Source organism: Pan troglodytes, chromosome 7 (genome assembly GCF_028858775.2).
Source record: "Pan troglodytes isolate AG18354 chromosome 7, NHGRI_mPanTro3-v2.0_pri, whole genome shotgun sequence".
Taxonomy (NCBI): Eukaryota; Metazoa; Chordata; class Mammalia; order Primates; family Hominidae; genus Pan; species Pan troglodytes.
The window spans coordinates 39,099,565-39,117,791 of record NC_072405.2 but is presented as its reverse complement, the minus strand read 5'-3'; the positions used below and the strand labels follow the sequence as shown (position 1 = coordinate 39,117,791).

Sequence of the window (18,227 nt, the reverse complement as noted above, 5' to 3'; positions counted from 1 at the left end):
TTTCTTTCCAACTTTTTGCTTTCTCCCTTTTCTCCTGTCTTATAAACTAGGGAAATGGGGAGGTTGGGGAGAAACTGAGAAGGACAACAGGAGACGTGGTGACCTCATACCATAATCCTAGCATTTTGGGAGGCCGAGGTGAGAGAATCGCTTGAGGCCAAGAGTTCCCTACCAGTCCTGGTAACATAGTGAGACCCTATTTCTACAAAAAATAAATAAATAAATAAATAAATAAATAAGCTGGGCGCTGTGGCGGGCACCTGTAGTTCCCAGCTACCGGGAAGGCTGAGGAGTGAGGATCGCTGCTTGAGCACAGTAGGTAGAGGCTGCAGTGAGCAGAGATCGCATCACTGCACCCCTGCCTGGGGGAGAGTGAGACCCAGTCTCAAAGAAAAAGCAAGAACAAACAAAAGTGGTCTCTGGAACAAACCTGGACAAACAACCCTCCGAATAGAGGCAAATTTCTCTTCCTGGAGAAGCCGGTGCCACTGGCAACTCCCCAGGGGGCCAGCTCGGGAAAAGCCAGCTGAAACGAGAGGACGTTCACCGTTCCTCACCTCGCTCCACCGGACTTCAGAAGGCTACACGCGGCAGGCGCCGCTCGGGATCCAGGGGCCGGGGTGAGAACGGAGGCGGAGAAACCCCTTAGGCTCCGCCACCGGGGCGGGGAACAGGAAGGCGGCCCCGCCTCTGGGCATCCTCCTGGGTCTTGCCTAGCGGCGGGCGCATGCTTAGTCACCGTGAGGCTGCGCTTGCCCGGGGCCCGCGCCCCCCTACCCCGGGGACCGCCCCCGGGCCGCCCGCCCCACTTGGCGCGCCACTTCCGCGTGCATGGCCCTGCTGCCCCGAGCCCTGAGCGCCGGCGCGGGACCGAGCTGGCGGCGGGCGACGCGCGCCTTCCGTGGCTTCCCGCTGCTTCTGCCCGAGCCCGCGGCCCTCACGCGCGCCCTCTCCCGTGCCATGGCCTGCAGGCAGGAGCCGCAGCCGCAGGGCCCGCCGCCTGCCGCTGGCGCCGTGGCCTCCTATGACTACCTGGTGATCGGGGGCGGCTCGGGCGGGCTGGCCAGCGCGCGCAGGGCGGCCGAGCTGGGCGCCAGGGCCGCCGTGGTGGAGAGCCACAAGCTGGGTGGCACTTGCGTGAGTACCGCCGGTTTGTTCGGGCGGGGGGCGCCGCTTTGTCTCGGTCTTTCGGGGGACAGCCTGTGCTCGTTCCTATGGCGATCCTGTCCCCCGGCGCTGCGCTTTCCTCTTTTCCACCCCCGCAACTCCCCATTCCGAAGCCAGGAACCCAGCAGGTGGAGAAGAGAGAGGCGTCCAGGGGCTTCTCTGCGGCCCGCAAAGCCGAGCCAGCGTCTGCTTCCGCACGGATGCGATATTGACCAGGGCCGGGGCGGGTTAGATTAACCTTCCTCCATCCTCACTTGTCCAAGTGGGAGAGGATTGGATTCTATTCTTGACCGCGTGAAACACAAAACTGCATCTGGGAACATTGCTGGTGGCCTGTGTGTAGGGACGAGGGTGACAGTGCCGTAGATCCTGGTTCTTGAAGAATGTAGATCCTGGTTCTCCCGTTTCAAGGGCAGAATGATTTATAGCGGTTGTTGTCAACCTTGGCTACACATTCGAATCACCTGAGGGTGCCTGGATTCCCGACTTAATTGGTCTGAGGTGCACTTGGGCTTTGGGATGTTTCCCGACTTAATTGGTCTGAAGTGCAGCCTGGGCTTTGGGATTTTCAGGTGATCTGAATTGCAGCCAAGGCGACCTTGAGTAGGTGAGTTCTCAGAGCTTTTGTTTTGTCTTGGTTTTATGTGGATTGCAAAACTAAAAACAGAGGGATGTAAATCCTGAGATTTACAAAATTCATAATTTTTGAAAATAAGGGTTTTTGTTTGTGTTTGTTTTTTGAGACAGGGTCTTGCCCTGTCACCTAGGCTAGAGTGCAGTGGCCATCATAGCTCACTGCAGCCTCGAACTCCCGGGCTCAAGGGATCCTCTCACCTTGGCCTCCTGAGTAGCTGGAACTACAGGGGGCGAATCACCACGCCTAGTTAATTATTATTATTTTTTGTAGAGATGGGGGTCTCGCTATGTTGCCCTTGCTGATTTCAAACTCTTGGACTCAACCGATCTTCCCGCCTCAGCCTCCCAAAGTGCTGGGATTACAAGACTGAGCCACTGCACTCATCCTAAAAATAAATGTTGTTTCCAAGTTATTGGTGTGCCCGCCCTTTTCTATCACAAGATTTGGGTGTTGACGATTAAAATGCTGTATCCAAGAGGAACCTGGGATTTGGGATAGGTTCTCTAAATTCCTTTGGAGATGAATATTTAAATTATGTCAAATTGGGAGCTCTTTAAGGACAGGGATGGGCTTCTGTGTTTGTGTGTCTCTTATCACCTTAAAATCCCTTGCTCAATAAGCACTTGTGCAATGAATGAAACTAAAAATGGACAGTTATGAAAAGGCTGACTTCATTGTTCAGTGCCCTTTTGAAAAAATGAACATGGAGATGAAGAGAAAGGAAAAATCCCTGTTAATTATCAACTTGCACTTTGACACCATAGTCCAGACAGAAGGTTAGAAATCTGTCTCTCCAGAAGGCAGATTGTGGGGTGCCACTAAGTGCCCCCCTCCCACACCTCATGAGAGTACTTGATCACTTCTCACTTCTGTTCTGCTCTCCACATTTTCTCTGTCTTCCTCTTTCTCTATTTATGTTATAATGTGCTTCAGAGGTTCACCCACTTTACCTTCCTGTTACGAATTCTTTTTTTTTTTTTTTTTTTTTTTGAGAGGGAGTCTCACTCTGTCACCCAGGCTGGAGTACAGTGGTGCAATCTGGGCTCACTGCGACCTCTGCCTCCCGGGTTCAAGCAATTCTCCCGTCTCAGCCTCTCAAGTAGCTGGGAATGTAGGTGCATGCCACCATGCCCGGCTAGTTTTTGTACTTTTAATAGAGATGGGGTTTTGCCATGTTGGCCAGGCTGGTCTCAAACTCCTGACCTCTGGTAATCCACCCACCTTGGCCTCCCGAAGTGCTTGGATTACAAGCATGAGCCACCACACCCAGCTAATTTTTTATTTTTAAAATTTATCTATTTTTTTTTTCGATATGGAGTCTTGGTCTGTCACCCAGGCTGGAGTGCAGTGGTGCAATCTCGGCTCACTGCAACCTCCGCCTCCTGGGTTCAAGCAACTCTCCTGCCTCGGCCTCCCAAATAGCTGAGATTACAGGTGCCACTACACCCAGCTAATTTTTGTATTTTTAGTAGAGCCAGGCTGGTCTTGAACTCCTGACCTTGTGATCCGCTCACCTCAGCCTCCCAAAGTGCTGGGATTACAGGCGTGAGCCACCACGCCTGGCCTGTTTTTATTTATTTATTGTTTTTTTGAAACAGGGTTTTGCCTTGTTGCCCAAACTGGTCTCTTATGCCTGTGCTTAAGCAGTCGGCCTGCCTTGGCCTCCCAAAATGCTGGGATTACAGGCATCAGCCACCACTCCTGTCCCATTTTTTGTATTTTAAGTGCTGGGATTGGGGGTGGGTAGGGAGAAAACGATAGATATAAACATTTGTGAGACATGTCCCTTCCCTTAAGGAATTTTGTGGTTGTGAAAGAAAAAAATATTGGAACCCCAAAGTATGCCAGAAGGAAAGTTCAGCTTGGGAACTGAATCACACAAATACTGCTTTTCCTTTTGTTCCCAAACAGACAGCTGTAATTTCACAATCCCATGTCATAGCCTTATTTCCTCTACTCCTGCTTTTCACTTTTACTTTATCTTATGTAAAATGTAGATTTACTGAGGCTCATAAGAACCTCACAAGAATGTAACCATCTAGGCTGGGCGTGATGGCTCATGCCAGCACTTTGGGAGGCCGAGGTGGGCAGATCACCTGAGGTCAGGAGTTCGAGACCAGCCTGGCCAACACGGTGAAACTCCGTCTCTACTAAAAATACAAAAATTAGCCGGGTGTGGTGGCACATGCTACTTGGGAGGCTGAGGCATGAGAATCACTTGAGCCCAGGAGGCAGAGGTTGCAGTGAGCCAAGATCATGCCTCTGCACTCCAGTGTGGGCAACAGAGTGAGACTCTGTCTCAAAAAAAAAAAAAAAAAAGGTGGGGGTTTGGGTAGTATTCTTTGACATTCGGAACCTCAAAAGATGGGTCCCAGGCCTAGGCATCGAAATGGGATATGTTGTGTAATCAAATTTGGAGCACAGAGTGTCTCTTTAATAGAAATAAGAGATGAGAAGCTGATGGGTAGGTTGTGGTTTGAAAAATGTGGAGTTTCTGGACACACAGTGAACTATGGGGGCAGGGGCGGGTTTGAGCAAACCAGTGACTCAGTGAAAGTAGTTTTGTGGTAAGCCATAGGATTGAGATCTCACCCTTGGCGATGCCCAATAGAAGTTTGTCTTTCTGTCTTTTTCTTTTTCTTTCAGTTTATAGAGATAGGGTCTCACTACATTGCCTAGGCTGGTATTGAACTCCTGGACTCAAGCAATCCTCCTGCTTTGGTCTCCAAAAGTGTTAGGATTACAGGCGTGAGCCACTGTGCACGGCAGAAGTTTAAGATTGGTTCTCCCATGAGTTCTTTCCTAAATAAAATCCATTAATTTCTAACGCTTGGGGAAGTTTTAAAGTTGTGGTGAATGAACTCACACGGAAGGTTCAAATTAGAACGTGTGTCTAGCAGTGGTCATTTACAGGTAGTGAGATTGGTTGGTTTTTCATTGTTTTATCAGTGTTCCTTCATTTAATTGTTCAACCGTTAAAGTTTATGGGAGGCCATTGTTTTGGACCAGTCTCCTGTACTAGGTCCCAGCAGACCTGGGTGTGTGTGTGTGTGTGTGTGTGTGTGTGTGTTTGTTTGTTGCTCTGTCGCCCAGGCTGGAGTGCAGTGGGCTGATCTCGGCTCACTGCAACCTCCGTCTCTTGGGTTCAAGGAATTCATGTGCCTCAGCCTCGTAAGTAGCTGGGACTACAGGCGCAGGCCACCACGCCTGGCAAATTTTTTGTATTTTTAGTAGAGATGAGGTTTCACCATGTTGGCCAGGCTGATCCCGAACTCCTGACCTAAAGTGATCCACCCGCCTCGGCCTCCCAAAGTGCTGGGATTACAAGTATGAGCCACCGCGTCTGGCATGTTGTTTCATTTTTAAGAGACAGGGTCTCCCTCTGTTTCCCAGGCTGGAGTGCAGTGGTGTGATCTCAGCTCACTGTAGCCTCAAACTCCTGGGCTCAAGCGATCCTCCCACCTCAACCTCCCGACTAGCTGGTTCTGCAGGTAGATACCACTGAGCCTTGCTTGAATTCAGCATTTCAAGTCTCCAAAAGGTTAAGTATATTGCTTATCTCATGATCTCGTGTAGACTGGAGAGAAATGCAAAGATCACCCAAAGTCAAGGTGAATTAGAGCCTTCTGGGAGCTTTGCCTCTGTGGTTCACTTCTCTGCCTACACACGTGATGGGAGAGTCAGCTTAAGGAAAAGTTGTTTCTAAATTGCTGCTCCCTTTGCCCCAGGGCCTGGGGAACTTGCGGTCCTGGGTTCCTGCTGAGTGTACTGATTCTATGATAAGAATAACCAGGTTCCTGTGGTTTTGGCGAGTAGTACTTACCAATGAGAGTTGGGTAGTAAGGGTTGATCATGTGACAAAAGTTCATGATCGCCAAGTCACAGTGAACTATGCTGCACAGCAGCAGTTGGAGAGGCCTAGGGGAGAGAGAGGTAGGGGCTTTGAAAGATCAGTGAACAGCAGGCTGCTCAGTGAATCATTGTTCATCTAGGCTGAAAACAATTACCCAGCAACATGTAAATCATAACCTCATTTGGAAGTGATACTGTGTACTTTGATATTATGATGTCTATACCCTGATAAAGCTGATCACTGGACATGCTTTTTTTTTTTTTTGCTTTTTTTTTTTTTGAGACAGGGTCTCATTGTGTCACCCAGGCTGGAGTGCAGGGGCATGATCATAGCTCACTGCAACCTTGAACTCCCAAGCTCAAGTGACCCTCCCACCTCAGCCTCCCCAGTAGTCAGGACCACAGGCACATGGCCACCACCATGCCCTGGCTGATTTTTTAAATTTTTAGTAGAGACAAGGTCTTGCTTTGTTGCCCAGGCTGGTCTCGAACTCCTGAGCTCAAGCAGTCCTCCCACCTTAGCCTCTCAAAGTGCTGGGATTACAGGCATGAGCCACCGTGCCCGGCCTGAACATGCATTATTAAATGCAATTTACTAAAAGGAGGTCAGTTTAAAGGAACTCTGTCATCAGTTCCTGCAATATTGACAGATAGCCCTCCGAAATAGAAGGTTACCCTAATGTGTCTCCTGGGTTTAGAATTTCATAGAATGGGGCCCACCCATATTCATAAGTGACAAATAAAGGAGTGGCCATAAAGTGTGGGGCTAGTTAAAGCAAGCAAATGCTATTGTTGAAATTTGGCGTTTAACTTACCTTGTTGACTGCTTCCTTTTTTTGTACTAGTCTTCATATACTGTTGCTTTGCCATCTGCCTCAAAACCCACTAAATCTGCAGGGCTAGGAAAAGATAGACTGCCTCTGAATCCTTCAGGATGTCTATTTCTTTGTAAAACATACTTTGAAAAGTAACCACAGAGAGTGCTTTTTTTTTTTTTTGAGACAGAGTCTGGCTGTCGCCCAGGCTGGAGTGTAGTGGTGCCATCTTGGCTCACTGTAACCTCTGCCTCCCGGGTTCAAGCGATTCTCCTGCCCAGCCTCCTGAGTAGCTGGGACTACAGGCGTGTGCCACTACACCCAGCTAATTTCTTTTTTGTAGAGATGAGGTTTCACCACGTTGGCCAGGCTGGTCTCGAACTCCTGACCTCAACCGATCCACCCACCTCGGCCTTCCAAAGTGCTGGGATTATAGAAATGAGCCACCGTGTCTGTCCAAGAATCCAAGAACTTTTTTTATAAAGGGAAGCTAAAGGAATGATATGGAAATACTGATACCCTTTAGCTTTTTTTTTTTTTTTTCTTGACACGAAGTCTCACTCTGTCACCCTGGCTGGAGTGCAGTGGCACGATCTTGGCTCACTGCAACCTCCACCTCCCAAGTTCAAGTGATTCTCCTACCTCAGCCTCCTGAGTAGCTGGGATTACAGGTGCCCGCCACCACACCTGGCTAATTTTTATATTTTTAGTAGAGACTGAGTTTTGCCATGTTGGCCATCTGGTCTCAAACTCCTGACTTCAAGTGATCCGCCAGCCTTGGCCTCCCAAAGTGCTGGGATTATAGGCCTGAACCACCATGCCCGGACCACTTTGGCATTTGTAAGTGGCTTCCAGTCAGTGAGAATTCATTACCTTCTATTCACTAGGTGTTGCAACATTAAATATTACTGCAGTTACTTTTGCACCAGCCTAATAGGATGTGGAGGTCCTAGGTCCTTTTCTTTTTGGGGGACGGGAGATGGTGGGTATCAGGTAATAGTGGGGACTGACATCCAGAAGAGTTGTCTCACAAAACTCTTTCTTCTTCTCCCCGGATGCCCCAGAGTAATAATTATTTTTATTTTTTAAATTTTGTTGTTTTTTGAGACAGGGTCTCACTCTGTCGCCCAGGCTGGAGTGCAGTGGCACGATCGTGGCTCACTGCAGCCTCAATATCCTGGGTTCAGGTGATCCTCCTGCCTCAGCTTCCCAACTGGCTGAGACTACAGGCTATTATTTGTGGTGATGGGGTCTCGCTGTGTTGTCCAGGCTCCTCTCAAACTCCTGGGCTCAAAGGATCCTCCAGTCTTGACCCGTCAAAAGTGCTAGGATTACAGGTGTGAGCCACGGCACCCAGTCACACTTTTTAAAAATCTGGTGATTTCCTGAGACTGGAAGGTTCAGGTTAATGTTCTGCTTAGCTAAGAATTGAACAAAAACAGCCTTTGTTAATATCTCTTGCAGATGTATCCATTGATTTTCTTGCTTTAGATTCTGCTTTACACAGACTGCTTTTTTTTTCTCTCTTTCTCAAGCTTGATGCCTCCCTGAACTAACCTTCATCTGAAATGAAAAAAAAGACTTTGAAGGTGGAGACATGGATATTGAATAGTGAATATGTGCCAGGGACAGGGCCATGTCCAGACAGCATTATATTTAGTCATTGTTGGTGTAAAGCTGATGAAATGCAACAGAGACAGGGATCTTTATCTGTTTAAGTCATCAGTGTAGTCCAAGCCCCTAAAACAGTGTTTTGCACATAGCAAGTACTCAGTATATAGTTGCTGAAATAATTGAGTTGATGAATCGATAGTGTTTTGCCTTGGAAATTATGACTCGTCTATTTTCTGAGTAGTTCTCATTCTGGTCTTGAATTAGATTTTAGGCAGCAAAGAAGGACGACAGAGGGAGGAAACTGTAGGCAATTCTGTGGTGGGGGGTTGTGGGGAACCAGAGGAAGGAAGTTAACAATTTTTTTTTGAGACAGGGTCTTGCTCTGTCACCCATGCTGGAGTGCAGTGGTGCAATATAGCTCATGGCAGCCTCAAACTCCTGTGCTCAAACGATCCTCCCACCTCAGCCTCCCATGTAGCTGGGACTACAGGCGTGCAACACCACACCCGGCTAATTTTTAAATTTTTTATTTGTGGAGACGAGGCCTTACTATGTTTCTCAGGCCGGTCTCTAACTCGTGGGCTCAAGCAGTCCTCCCACCTCACCTCCCAAAGTTTTGGGATTACAGTGTGAGCCACCACACCCAGCCGGAAATTCACTATTGAACACAGTTGATGTTCTTGGCAGGCGCAATTGCAGATTAACCAAGTTCTTGTTTTACTGCCAACATGGGCAATGTGAAGTTTCTACCTGACTAGGCAGGATTGAAGGTAACGAGGCAGGCCCTAGGAAAAATGGTGAAGCTTCTGAATTTTGCCACCTGTTATCACCAGATAACAGGTGGCCCACTGATCGGGATTCTGAACACTAGATTGATGCCAGCAGGACCACTGATCGGGGTTCTGAACACTAGATTGGTTGGAAAAGGAAGCTCTCAGGAATGGATCATCGGTTTGGAAAGAGAGGCTGAGTTACAGGAGTCTCCTTGATGATGTATTTACTGAACGGCCTGTGAAATTTTGTTTCTTAGCTGGGTGTGGTGGCTCACGCCTGTTATCCCAGCACTTTGGGAGGCTGAAGTGGGTGGATCACTTGAGGCCAGGAGTTTGAGACCAGCCTGGTCAACATGGTGAAACCCCATCTCTCCTAAAAATTCAAAAATTGGCCAGGCGCGGTGGCTCAGGCCAGTAATCCCAGCACTTTGGGAGGCCGAGGTGGGCGGATCATGAGGTCAGTAGATCGACACCATCCTGGCTAACACGGTGAAACTCCGTCTCTACTAAAAATACATAAAAAAAAAAATTTATCCAGGTGTGGTAGTACACACCTGTTGTCCCAGCTACTCGGGAGGCTGAGGCAGGAGAATTGCTTGAACCCAGGAGGCAGAGGTTGCAGTGAGCCGAGATCGCACCACTGCACTTCAGCCTGATGACAGAGTGAGACCTCGTCTCAAAAAAAAAAAAAAAAAAAAAAATTTAAAAATTAGCTGGGCATGGTGGCGGGCACCTGTAATCCCAGGTACTCGGGAGGCTGAAGCTGGAGAATTGCTTGAACTCAGGAGGCAGAGGTTGTGATGAACCGAGATGGCACCACTGGACTCCAGCTGGGCAACAAGAGTGAGACTCCATCTCAAAACAAAACAAAGCAAAAAAAAAAAAACAAAACACCTTAGCAGGGCATAGTGGTGCGTGCCTATAATCTCAGCTACTCGGGAAGCTAAGAATCACTGGAACCTGGGAGGCAGAAGTTGCAGTGAGCTGAGATTGTGTCACTGCACACTCCAGTCTGGGTGACAGAGTGAGACTCTGTCTCAAAAAGAAAAAAAGAAACTTGTTTCTTATCCCTCATTAATGCCCACCTGGAGAACCGGGGAATCTGCCAGTGTTGTATGCTGAGGGCCTTAGCAATGTGCAACTCTGGGCAACCAGAGCCCTGAGAACTCATCTGATAATGCTCCAGTCTGGGAGGCAAACTTCCTTTGTGATCAGCTGATGTGTTTTAGGTAGGAAGGCCCCTGGGGAATTTATCTCCGCCTTTCCGTATGCCTTGTGTGCGTGTAGGGAGCCAGCAGATGCAGAAATAATTCAGAGGTGTCAGAGTCACCATCACATCTATCATAGATTAGAAATAGATGCTTTATATACCTTATCTCTGACCTGCTCAAAATCTCCATAATGGAAGCATTCTTCCCTTAACTGAGCTAGGAGAAATTTGGAAACTCACCCACCTCTAGCCACTAAATGGGAGAGCTGAGAGTCAAACTCCTATCTGTCTGACTTGAGGCCTGTGCTCCCTCTGACAACCTGATGCACAGGTCAGCTAGAGCAGCAGTCCCCAGCCTTTTTGGCACCAGGAACCAGTTTTGTGGAAGACAATTTTTCCACGGACCAGCAGTGGGGTATGGTTTCAGGATGCTTCAAGATTCAAGTGAATCACATTTATTTATTTATTTATTTATATTTTTTTGAGACAGAATTTCACTCTTGTTGCCCAGGCTGGAGTGCAATGGCATGATCTCGGCTCACTGCAGCCTCTGCCTCCTGGGTTCAAGCGATTCTCCTGCCTCAGCCTTCCAAGTAGCTGGGATTACAGGCACCCACCACCACACCTGGCTAATTTTTGTATTTTTATTAGAGATGGAGGTTTCACCATGTTGGCCAGGCTGGTCTTGAACTCCTGACCTCAGGTAATTGCCCGCCTTGGCCTCCCAAAGTGCTGCAATTACAGGCTTGCGGCACCACGCCCAGCCTGCATCACATTTATTGTGCACTTTATTTCTATTGTTATTATGTTGTAATATATAATGAAATAATGATGCAACTCACCATAATCTAGACTCCGACGGAGCCCTGAGCTTGTTTTCCTGCAACTAGTTGGTCCCATCTGGGGCTGATGGGAGACAGTGACAGATCATCAGCAATTAGATTCTCATAAGGAGTGTGCAACCTACATCCCTTGCATGCACAGTTCACAATAGGGTTCACGCTCCTATGAGAATCTAATGCCGCCACTGATCTGAAAGGAGGTGGGTGGAGCTCAGGCAATAATGCTAGCGACGGGGAGCAGCTATAAATACATATGAAGCTTCGCTCACTTGCCCACCACTCACCTCCTGCTGCAGCCTGGTTCCTAATAGGCACCTGGGGGTCAGGGAGCCCTGAGCTAGAGAAAGGGGAAAGAAGGCTGAGTGCGGTGGCTCATGCTTGTAATTCCAACTTTTGGGAGGCTAACGTGAGAGGACTGCTTCAGCCCAGCATTTTGAGACCAGCCTGCGCAACATAGTAAGACCCTGTCTCTAATGTGTTTGTTTGTTTGTTTGTTTCCTTTTTCTTTTGAGATGGAGTTTCGCTCTTGTTGCCCAGGCTGGAGTGCAATGGCACGATCTCCGCTCACGGCAACCTCCACCTCCTGGGTTCAAGCGATTCTCCTGCCTCAGCCTCCCAAGTAGCTGGGATTACAGGCATGTGCTACCATGCCCAGCTAATTTTGCATTTTTAGTAGAAACAGGGTTTCTCCATGTTGGTCAGGCTGGTCTTGAACTACCGACCTCAGGTGATCTGCCTGCCTCGGCCTCCCGAAGTGCTGGGATTACAGGCATAAGCCACCATGCCCAGCCTCCGTCTCTAATTTGTAAGAAATTGAAAAAAAAAAAATTGGGGGGGAAAGAGAAGGGAGCAGCAGAGGGGATGGGTGAGCGAGAGCATGCCAGCTTTTCACCTCTGGCCTCCCCAGCTCTCACTGGAACTAAGTGTATGTGTATTTTTTGAGATAGGGTCTCATTCTGTTGCCCAAGCTGGAGTGCAGTGGTGCTATCTCAGCTCACTATAGCCTTGACCTCCCAAGCTCAAGTGATTCTCCTGCCTCAGCCTCCCCAGTAGCTGGGACTACAGGCTTCACTATCACACCTGGCTAATTTTTGTATTTTTTCTAGAGACAGTGTTTCACCATGTTGCCCAGGCTCATCTTGAACTCCTGGCCTCAAGCGATCCACCTGCCTTGGCCTCCCAAAGTGCTGGGATTATAGGCATGAGCCGCCACTCCCAGCCTAAATGTGCTTTTCGTTCCTTCCAAGTCAGAGGCGCTGAAGTCATGTCATGTTGCTGGCATGTAAATAGGCCTCTAAAAGCAGTGGAAATCCCTGGAGGCCTGTTCACAAGAGCTGGCAAATAGGACAGTGGTATTTCAGGGTCATAGGCTTCCTTTCAACCAGTGCCCCAGGCCCCAAAGTGTGTTGTGCTGGGGCGCAGCTTCTCTGGCCCAACAAGGCCACAATTTTCCACCATCCTCTTCCTCTGGTTTCTGGCCCAGTGCTCTTCAATTTTAGGGAATGTGGAGATTCTGCTGCTGCCCCTTGAGTCAGTATCTTGGATAGGCTCAGAGCCTCTCTCTGGCTGGCACTGTAGGCCAAGATACTGATATAGTCCCCAAGAGCAGGGACTGTATCTGTTTAGTGCCTTACCTTGCATAATGCCTGGCACAAGTGAGTGCTTACTCAGTACCTCTGAATGAATGCCTGCAAGCTAAGACGACGTAGAAGCAAAAAAGGCAGAAACTTCTAAAAAACAAACCAGAGTTATAGACACCAGGCACCAGTGAAAGCCCACCTTGGCGCTTAGAAGAAACATATTCCAAAAAAAGAATATGTTTTAAAATTAAACATTTTTTTAAAACTTTTTTTAAAAACATATTTTTAAAAAACTTAGAAAAAGAAGCCTTAAATAACTTTAAAGTAGCTTCAAATATACATGAGGAACAAACTGATGGTATGTGAGAGTAGTTTAGAACATTGAGTGCTTTATGACACCCTTGGATTGCTTTTGATGATTGTTGGGAAGCCAGAAATGGTGACTGGAAGACCAGCAGTATTTATGTAGCAGACAAATCATCTCTACCTTTGGGAAAATTGCTTTTGGAGTCTGTCCTAGTTGAAGCCACTTAGTGAACTTAAATGGTGAACTGCAGGGTATAAAGGTGTGGGTGGAAGGCACGGGGAAGCACGTTGCTTGCCAAGTAACTGGAAAAGGCAGGTTGGATGAGAAAATCATTCCCATTATGGGGCTAGCATTATTCTTCCCACAGAGTTTCGACCTCCTTTCTCTGCTCTTACCATTAAGAAACCCCTGCCGTCTGTCCTCCTTTCTTAGAAATGGCTTATTCTATTTATCCCAGTAATGTTGTCAGGTACTTGGGGGTAGAGAAGTAGCATATCCTCAGCTTGGCCAGATGAAAGGGCACTCTAGATAGAAAGCCATACGTTTATAATTATTATTATTTATTTTTAGAGGTACGGTCTGGCTCTGTTACCTAGGCTGGAGTGCAGTGGTATGATCAGAGCTTATTGTAGCCTTCAACTCCTGGGCTCAAGAGATCCTTCCGCCTCAGCCTCCTGAATAGCTGGAACTACGGGCATGCACCACCAAACCCAACTAATTTTTTATTTTTTATTTTTTTACAGAGATGGGGTCTCAGGGTCTCACTGTGTTGCCCAGGCTGGTCCCTAACTCCTGGGCTCAAGCAATCATCTTTCTTTTCGGCCTTCCAAAGCGTGGGGATTACAGGCGTGAGCCACCACACCCAGCCCATAAATTATTCTAATTTTTAGTATGAAGTACTTGTGATACTCTGCCATGAAGGATGCAGTGCTGGCAGGAATAGTGGAATAATTGCTGCTTGTAAACATTTAAGATTCTCCTGTGGATTTTGGTGAGTGATCATTAAACTGTTTTCCAAAAGCATATACAGGCCAAGCCTGGTGGCTCATGCCTATAATCTCAGCACTTTGGGAGGCTGAGGCAGGAGAATCACTTGATCTCAGGAGTTCAAGACCAGCCTGGGCAATATACTGAGACCTTGTCTCTATTTTTATAAAGTATTTTTAATTTTTATTTAAAAAATAAAAGAAAAAGCATATACAGGCCACGTATGGTAGCTCACACCTGTAATCTCAACACTTTGGAAGGCCGAGTTAGGAGGACTGCTTGAGCCCAGGAGTTTGAGACCAGCCTGGGCAACATAGTGAGACCCTGTCTCTATATTTTTAGAAAAATATTTTTTATTTTTTTTAGAAAAGTATATCCAAGCGTGGTGGCTCACGCCTGTAATCCTAGCACTTTGGGATGCCAAGGCGGGTGGATCCCTTGAGCTCAGGAGTTTAAGACCAGCCTGGGCAACATGGTGCGACTCTGTCTCTACTAAAAATACCCGGCATGGCGGTGAACGCCTGTGGTCCCAGCTACTCGGGGGCTGAGGAGGGAGAATTGTTTGATCCCGGGGAGCGGAGGTTGCAGTGAGCTGAGATTGCACCATGGCACTCCAGCCTGAGTGACAGAGCAAGACTCTGTCTCAAAAAAAAAAAAAAAAAAAAGCATATAGAACAAAATGTGAAAGTTTTCTCCCTCTCCAGAGAAACACTGTTGACCGCTTGGAGTATAGCCAAACTGTGTTTACAGCCATATATACATACACACATACTGCATATAAATACGAATTGGGTCGTGGCATAACTACTATTCTGCAACTTTCTGTTTGATGCATAACAGTGTATGTTAGAACTCTTTCCATATAGCGCATAGAAATCTACCTTGCCCTTTTAAATGGCTGCAGAATATTCCACAGACTCAATGTATAACTATTTATTTAATACTTCCCTGCCGATGGATATTTAACCTGTCTGTAGTTACCCGTTATCACCAAGCTTCAAGGAATAGCCCCATAAATGCATCTTTGGACACGGGAGCATAATATGTGACTACTTTTCTAGGTTACTGTAAAAGTAGAATTGCTGGGCCAATCAGGATATGTTTGCTAACACTAGTTATAGTCAACCTTTAAAATTTTTGCCAATCTGACAGATGAAAAATATTTCATTATTTAAATTATCTTTTATCTTTACTTTTAAAAAATGTAGATTTCGGCTGGGCGTGGTGGCTCATGCCTGTAATTCCAGCACTTTGGGAGGCCAAGGTGTGTGGATCACTTGAGGTCATGAGTTCAAGACCAGCCTGGCCAACAAGGTGAAACCCCATCTCTACTAAAAATACAAAAATTAGCCAGGCAGGATGGCAGGCGCCTGTAATCTCAGCTACTCGAGAGGCTGAGGCATGAGAATCGCTTGAGCCTGGGAGGCAGAGGTTGCAGTGAGCTGAGATCTCGCCACTATACTGCAGCCTGCACGATATAGTGAGACTCAGTCTCAAAAAAAAAAAACCAAACAAACAAAATAATGTAGTTTTCTGGCTGGGCGCAGTGGCTCATGCCTGTAATCCCAGCACTTTGGGAGGCTGAGGCAGGTGGATCACCTGAGGTCAGTAGTTCGAGACCAGCATGGCCAACATGGCAAAACCCCATCTCTACTGAAAATTCAAAAATTAGCCGGGCATGGTGGTGCGCACCTACAGTCCCAACTATTAAGGAGGCTGAGGCAGGAGAATCGCTTGAATCTGGGAGGTGGAGTTTGCAGTGAGCTGTGATCGCACCATTGCACTCCAGCCTGGGCAACAAAGCGAGACTCCGTCTCAAAAAAAAAAAAAAGTAGTTTTCTGAGTCTTGCTTTTTCTACTTTTATTCCATAAGTATATTTCTATATATTAACTAAGAGTGAAATGGAAATGACTATAACCAAATATGTATTTGTACATAACATGATAATCTGTGCATTTGTGCATTTCGCTTTTCTACATCTTTGGTTACTTCTTTAGGCCAAATGCCTAGTAGTTAGAAATCAAAGTCATTTTATGAGCTCTAATATTTATTTAGGTTTTCTCAAGTTTCTGTACTAATGGTTAATCAATATCCTAAGTTCCATGCCATGTACTTTAAATTTTTGTGCTTTTGGTGAGTATTCACCAGTATCTCAATGTTCAGCCTTTCTTTGTGTGTGTTTCTTTTTTGAGGCAGAGTCTTGCAATGTCACCCAGGCTGGAGTGCAGTGGGATGATCATGATCATGGCTTACTGCAGCCTTGTCCTCCCAGGCTCAAAGGGTCCCCCCACCTCAGCCTCCTGAGTAGCTGGGACCACAGGCGCATACCACCACACCCAGCTACTTTTTTTTGTAGAGACGTGGTCTCGCTTGTTGCCCAGGCTGGTCTCGAATTCATGGGCTTAAGCAATCCAACTGCCTCAGCTCCCAAAGTGCTGGAATTACAGGTGTGAACTACCAAGCCCTGGCCCATCTTGGGTGTTTATCCACGTATTCTGCAGTACTTTCCCGAGAAGTCCTCTTAGACAGCTGCTCAAATGGGCTGATTGTTCTTTCTCCGTCCAAGAAAAATGCTGATGAATGAACTTCTCTCCCTCATTACAGAAGGAAAATAATGTTCTTATCTTTTTTTAACAAAGAAAGTAAATAGAATTTAGTACACTGTGACTTAGAACCCAAGGAAGACTCCTCGCTTGATGCTTAGCATGCATTTCTTGCAGATTCCGTTTGATGGTTTGAATTCAGTATTCTTAAAGTCTGTCTCTTTTTTTTTTTTCCAGGTGAATGTTGGATGTGTACCCAAAAAGGTAGAATTTTTATTTCTCTTTCCCTTTACAATCCTTTTTCTATTTGGTAAATCATAATCAAAATCAGAATGTTTCCAAATAGATCAGTTAAAATTCTTTCTGCAAAAAAAACCCCTAGACCCTACTAAAAGTAGCTTAAGCAATAGGATTGTTTTTGTTTGATTTGTGTTTTTTAAATTTTTTTATTTATTTTTAATTACTTTTTATTTTTATTATTATTTTTTTGAGACGGAGTTTCGTTCTTGTCGCCCAGGCCCAGAGTACAGTGGCACGATCTTGGCTCACCACAACCTCTGCCTCCTGGATTCAAGTGATTCTCTTGCCTCAGCCTCCCAAGTAGCTGGGATGACAGGCGCGCGCCACTGCACTTGGCTGATTTTTGTATTTTTAGTAGAGATGGGGTTTCACCGTGTTGGCCAGGCTGGTCTCGAACTCCTGACCTCAGGTGATCTGCCCACCTCAGCCTCCCAAAATGCTGGGATTATAGGCATGAGCCACAGACCCCAGCCAAGGCCTGGTCATCTACACCACAGGATAGTTTTTTCTCAGCAAAAAGACCCAGCCAGCAAACCAAACTGTTGAATGGAATCTTCTTAAGTTCTGTGGGTTCATGGATTTTCTGTATCACATTAGTGATTTTTTCGGTATTAATATCTGTGGTGCAGGTCACATTGAATGAATTCATTTTTTTACCCTTGACAAAGAGGAAAAAACAGCAGCTCTTATTTGTAAAGCTGCCTCTTGCTTATACTTGCAAAGAATTTTACCACTCATTTGAATGTACTTTCAACATATGTTGTAATCTCAAGCTTACCACCTTTATTAATGACATTCCATTTTAACTTGTCATCTTTTTGGTATTATATAAGCAAATCTCCTAATCTCATCAGTGATGCATACCTGAGTTTAATTCCAAAAAGTCTTTTTGAAATCTTTTCCCTGGTATAGGTAGGTGTTTTTCTTTCTGTCTTAGGAAGACTTTTTTTCTCTGGGACATTTTCCCTCAACTATTTCCTTTCCTATTAGTCATACTTTTTGTAATCTGTTCTACTTGGAGCCATGCAATTATGACTGTATGAATTATATAAATTAATTATAAGGTGGTTTTATGTAGTTTAAACCAGTTATGGTGGTAAATTTCGTGTTGATTGGTACAAGTTTATATTTTTTTAAATATACCACTGGGCTAATACTGCACAGTAAACTGATTTTGTAATGTTTTATTCTGATATTTACTTATTCCTTCTGATCACATGTGGTAGACATTTATGTATGTTCATTTATATATTTTTTTTTCTTTTCTTTTTTTTTTTTTTTTTTTGAGACAGAGTCTCACTCTTGCCCAGGTTGGAATGCAGTGGTGTGATTTCAGCTCACTGCAATCTCCACCTCCCAGGTTCAAGTGATTCTCCTGCCTCAGCACAAGTAGCTGGGACTACAGGCGTGCATCACCATGCCTGGCTAATTTTTTTGTATTTTTATTAGAAATGAGATTTCACCATGTTGGCCAAGATGGTCTCGAACTCCTGACCTCAAGTGATCCACCTCCCTCGGCCTTCCAAAGTGCTGGGATTATAGTCATAAGCCACTGTGCCCGGCCTTGTTTTTGTTTCTTTTTAGTCTGTTTTTAATAGC

General features: G+C 46.2%; 1 protein-coding gene across 2 annotated transcripts in view; it reads left to right on the top strand.

Annotated features, from left to right (window-relative positions):
* Positions 1 to 18,227, top strand: part of GSR (glutathione-disulfide reductase) — a 56,459-nt gene that overhangs the window by 3,841 nt on the left and 34,391 nt on the right. The window contains exons 1-2 of one of the 2 annotated variants that reach the window (XM_519696.8): positions 674 to 1,137; positions 16,566 to 16,592. In XM_519696.8, coding sequence (XP_519696.2) covers positions 832 to 1,137; positions 16,566 to 16,592 — 333 coding nt within the window. In that variant the 5' untranslated portion in view covers positions 674 to 831. Of the gene's footprint in view, positions 1 to 673; positions 1,138 to 16,565; positions 16,593 to 18,227 lie in introns of those variants that run through there. The other variant, XM_016959311.3, reaches the window with a different exon arrangement.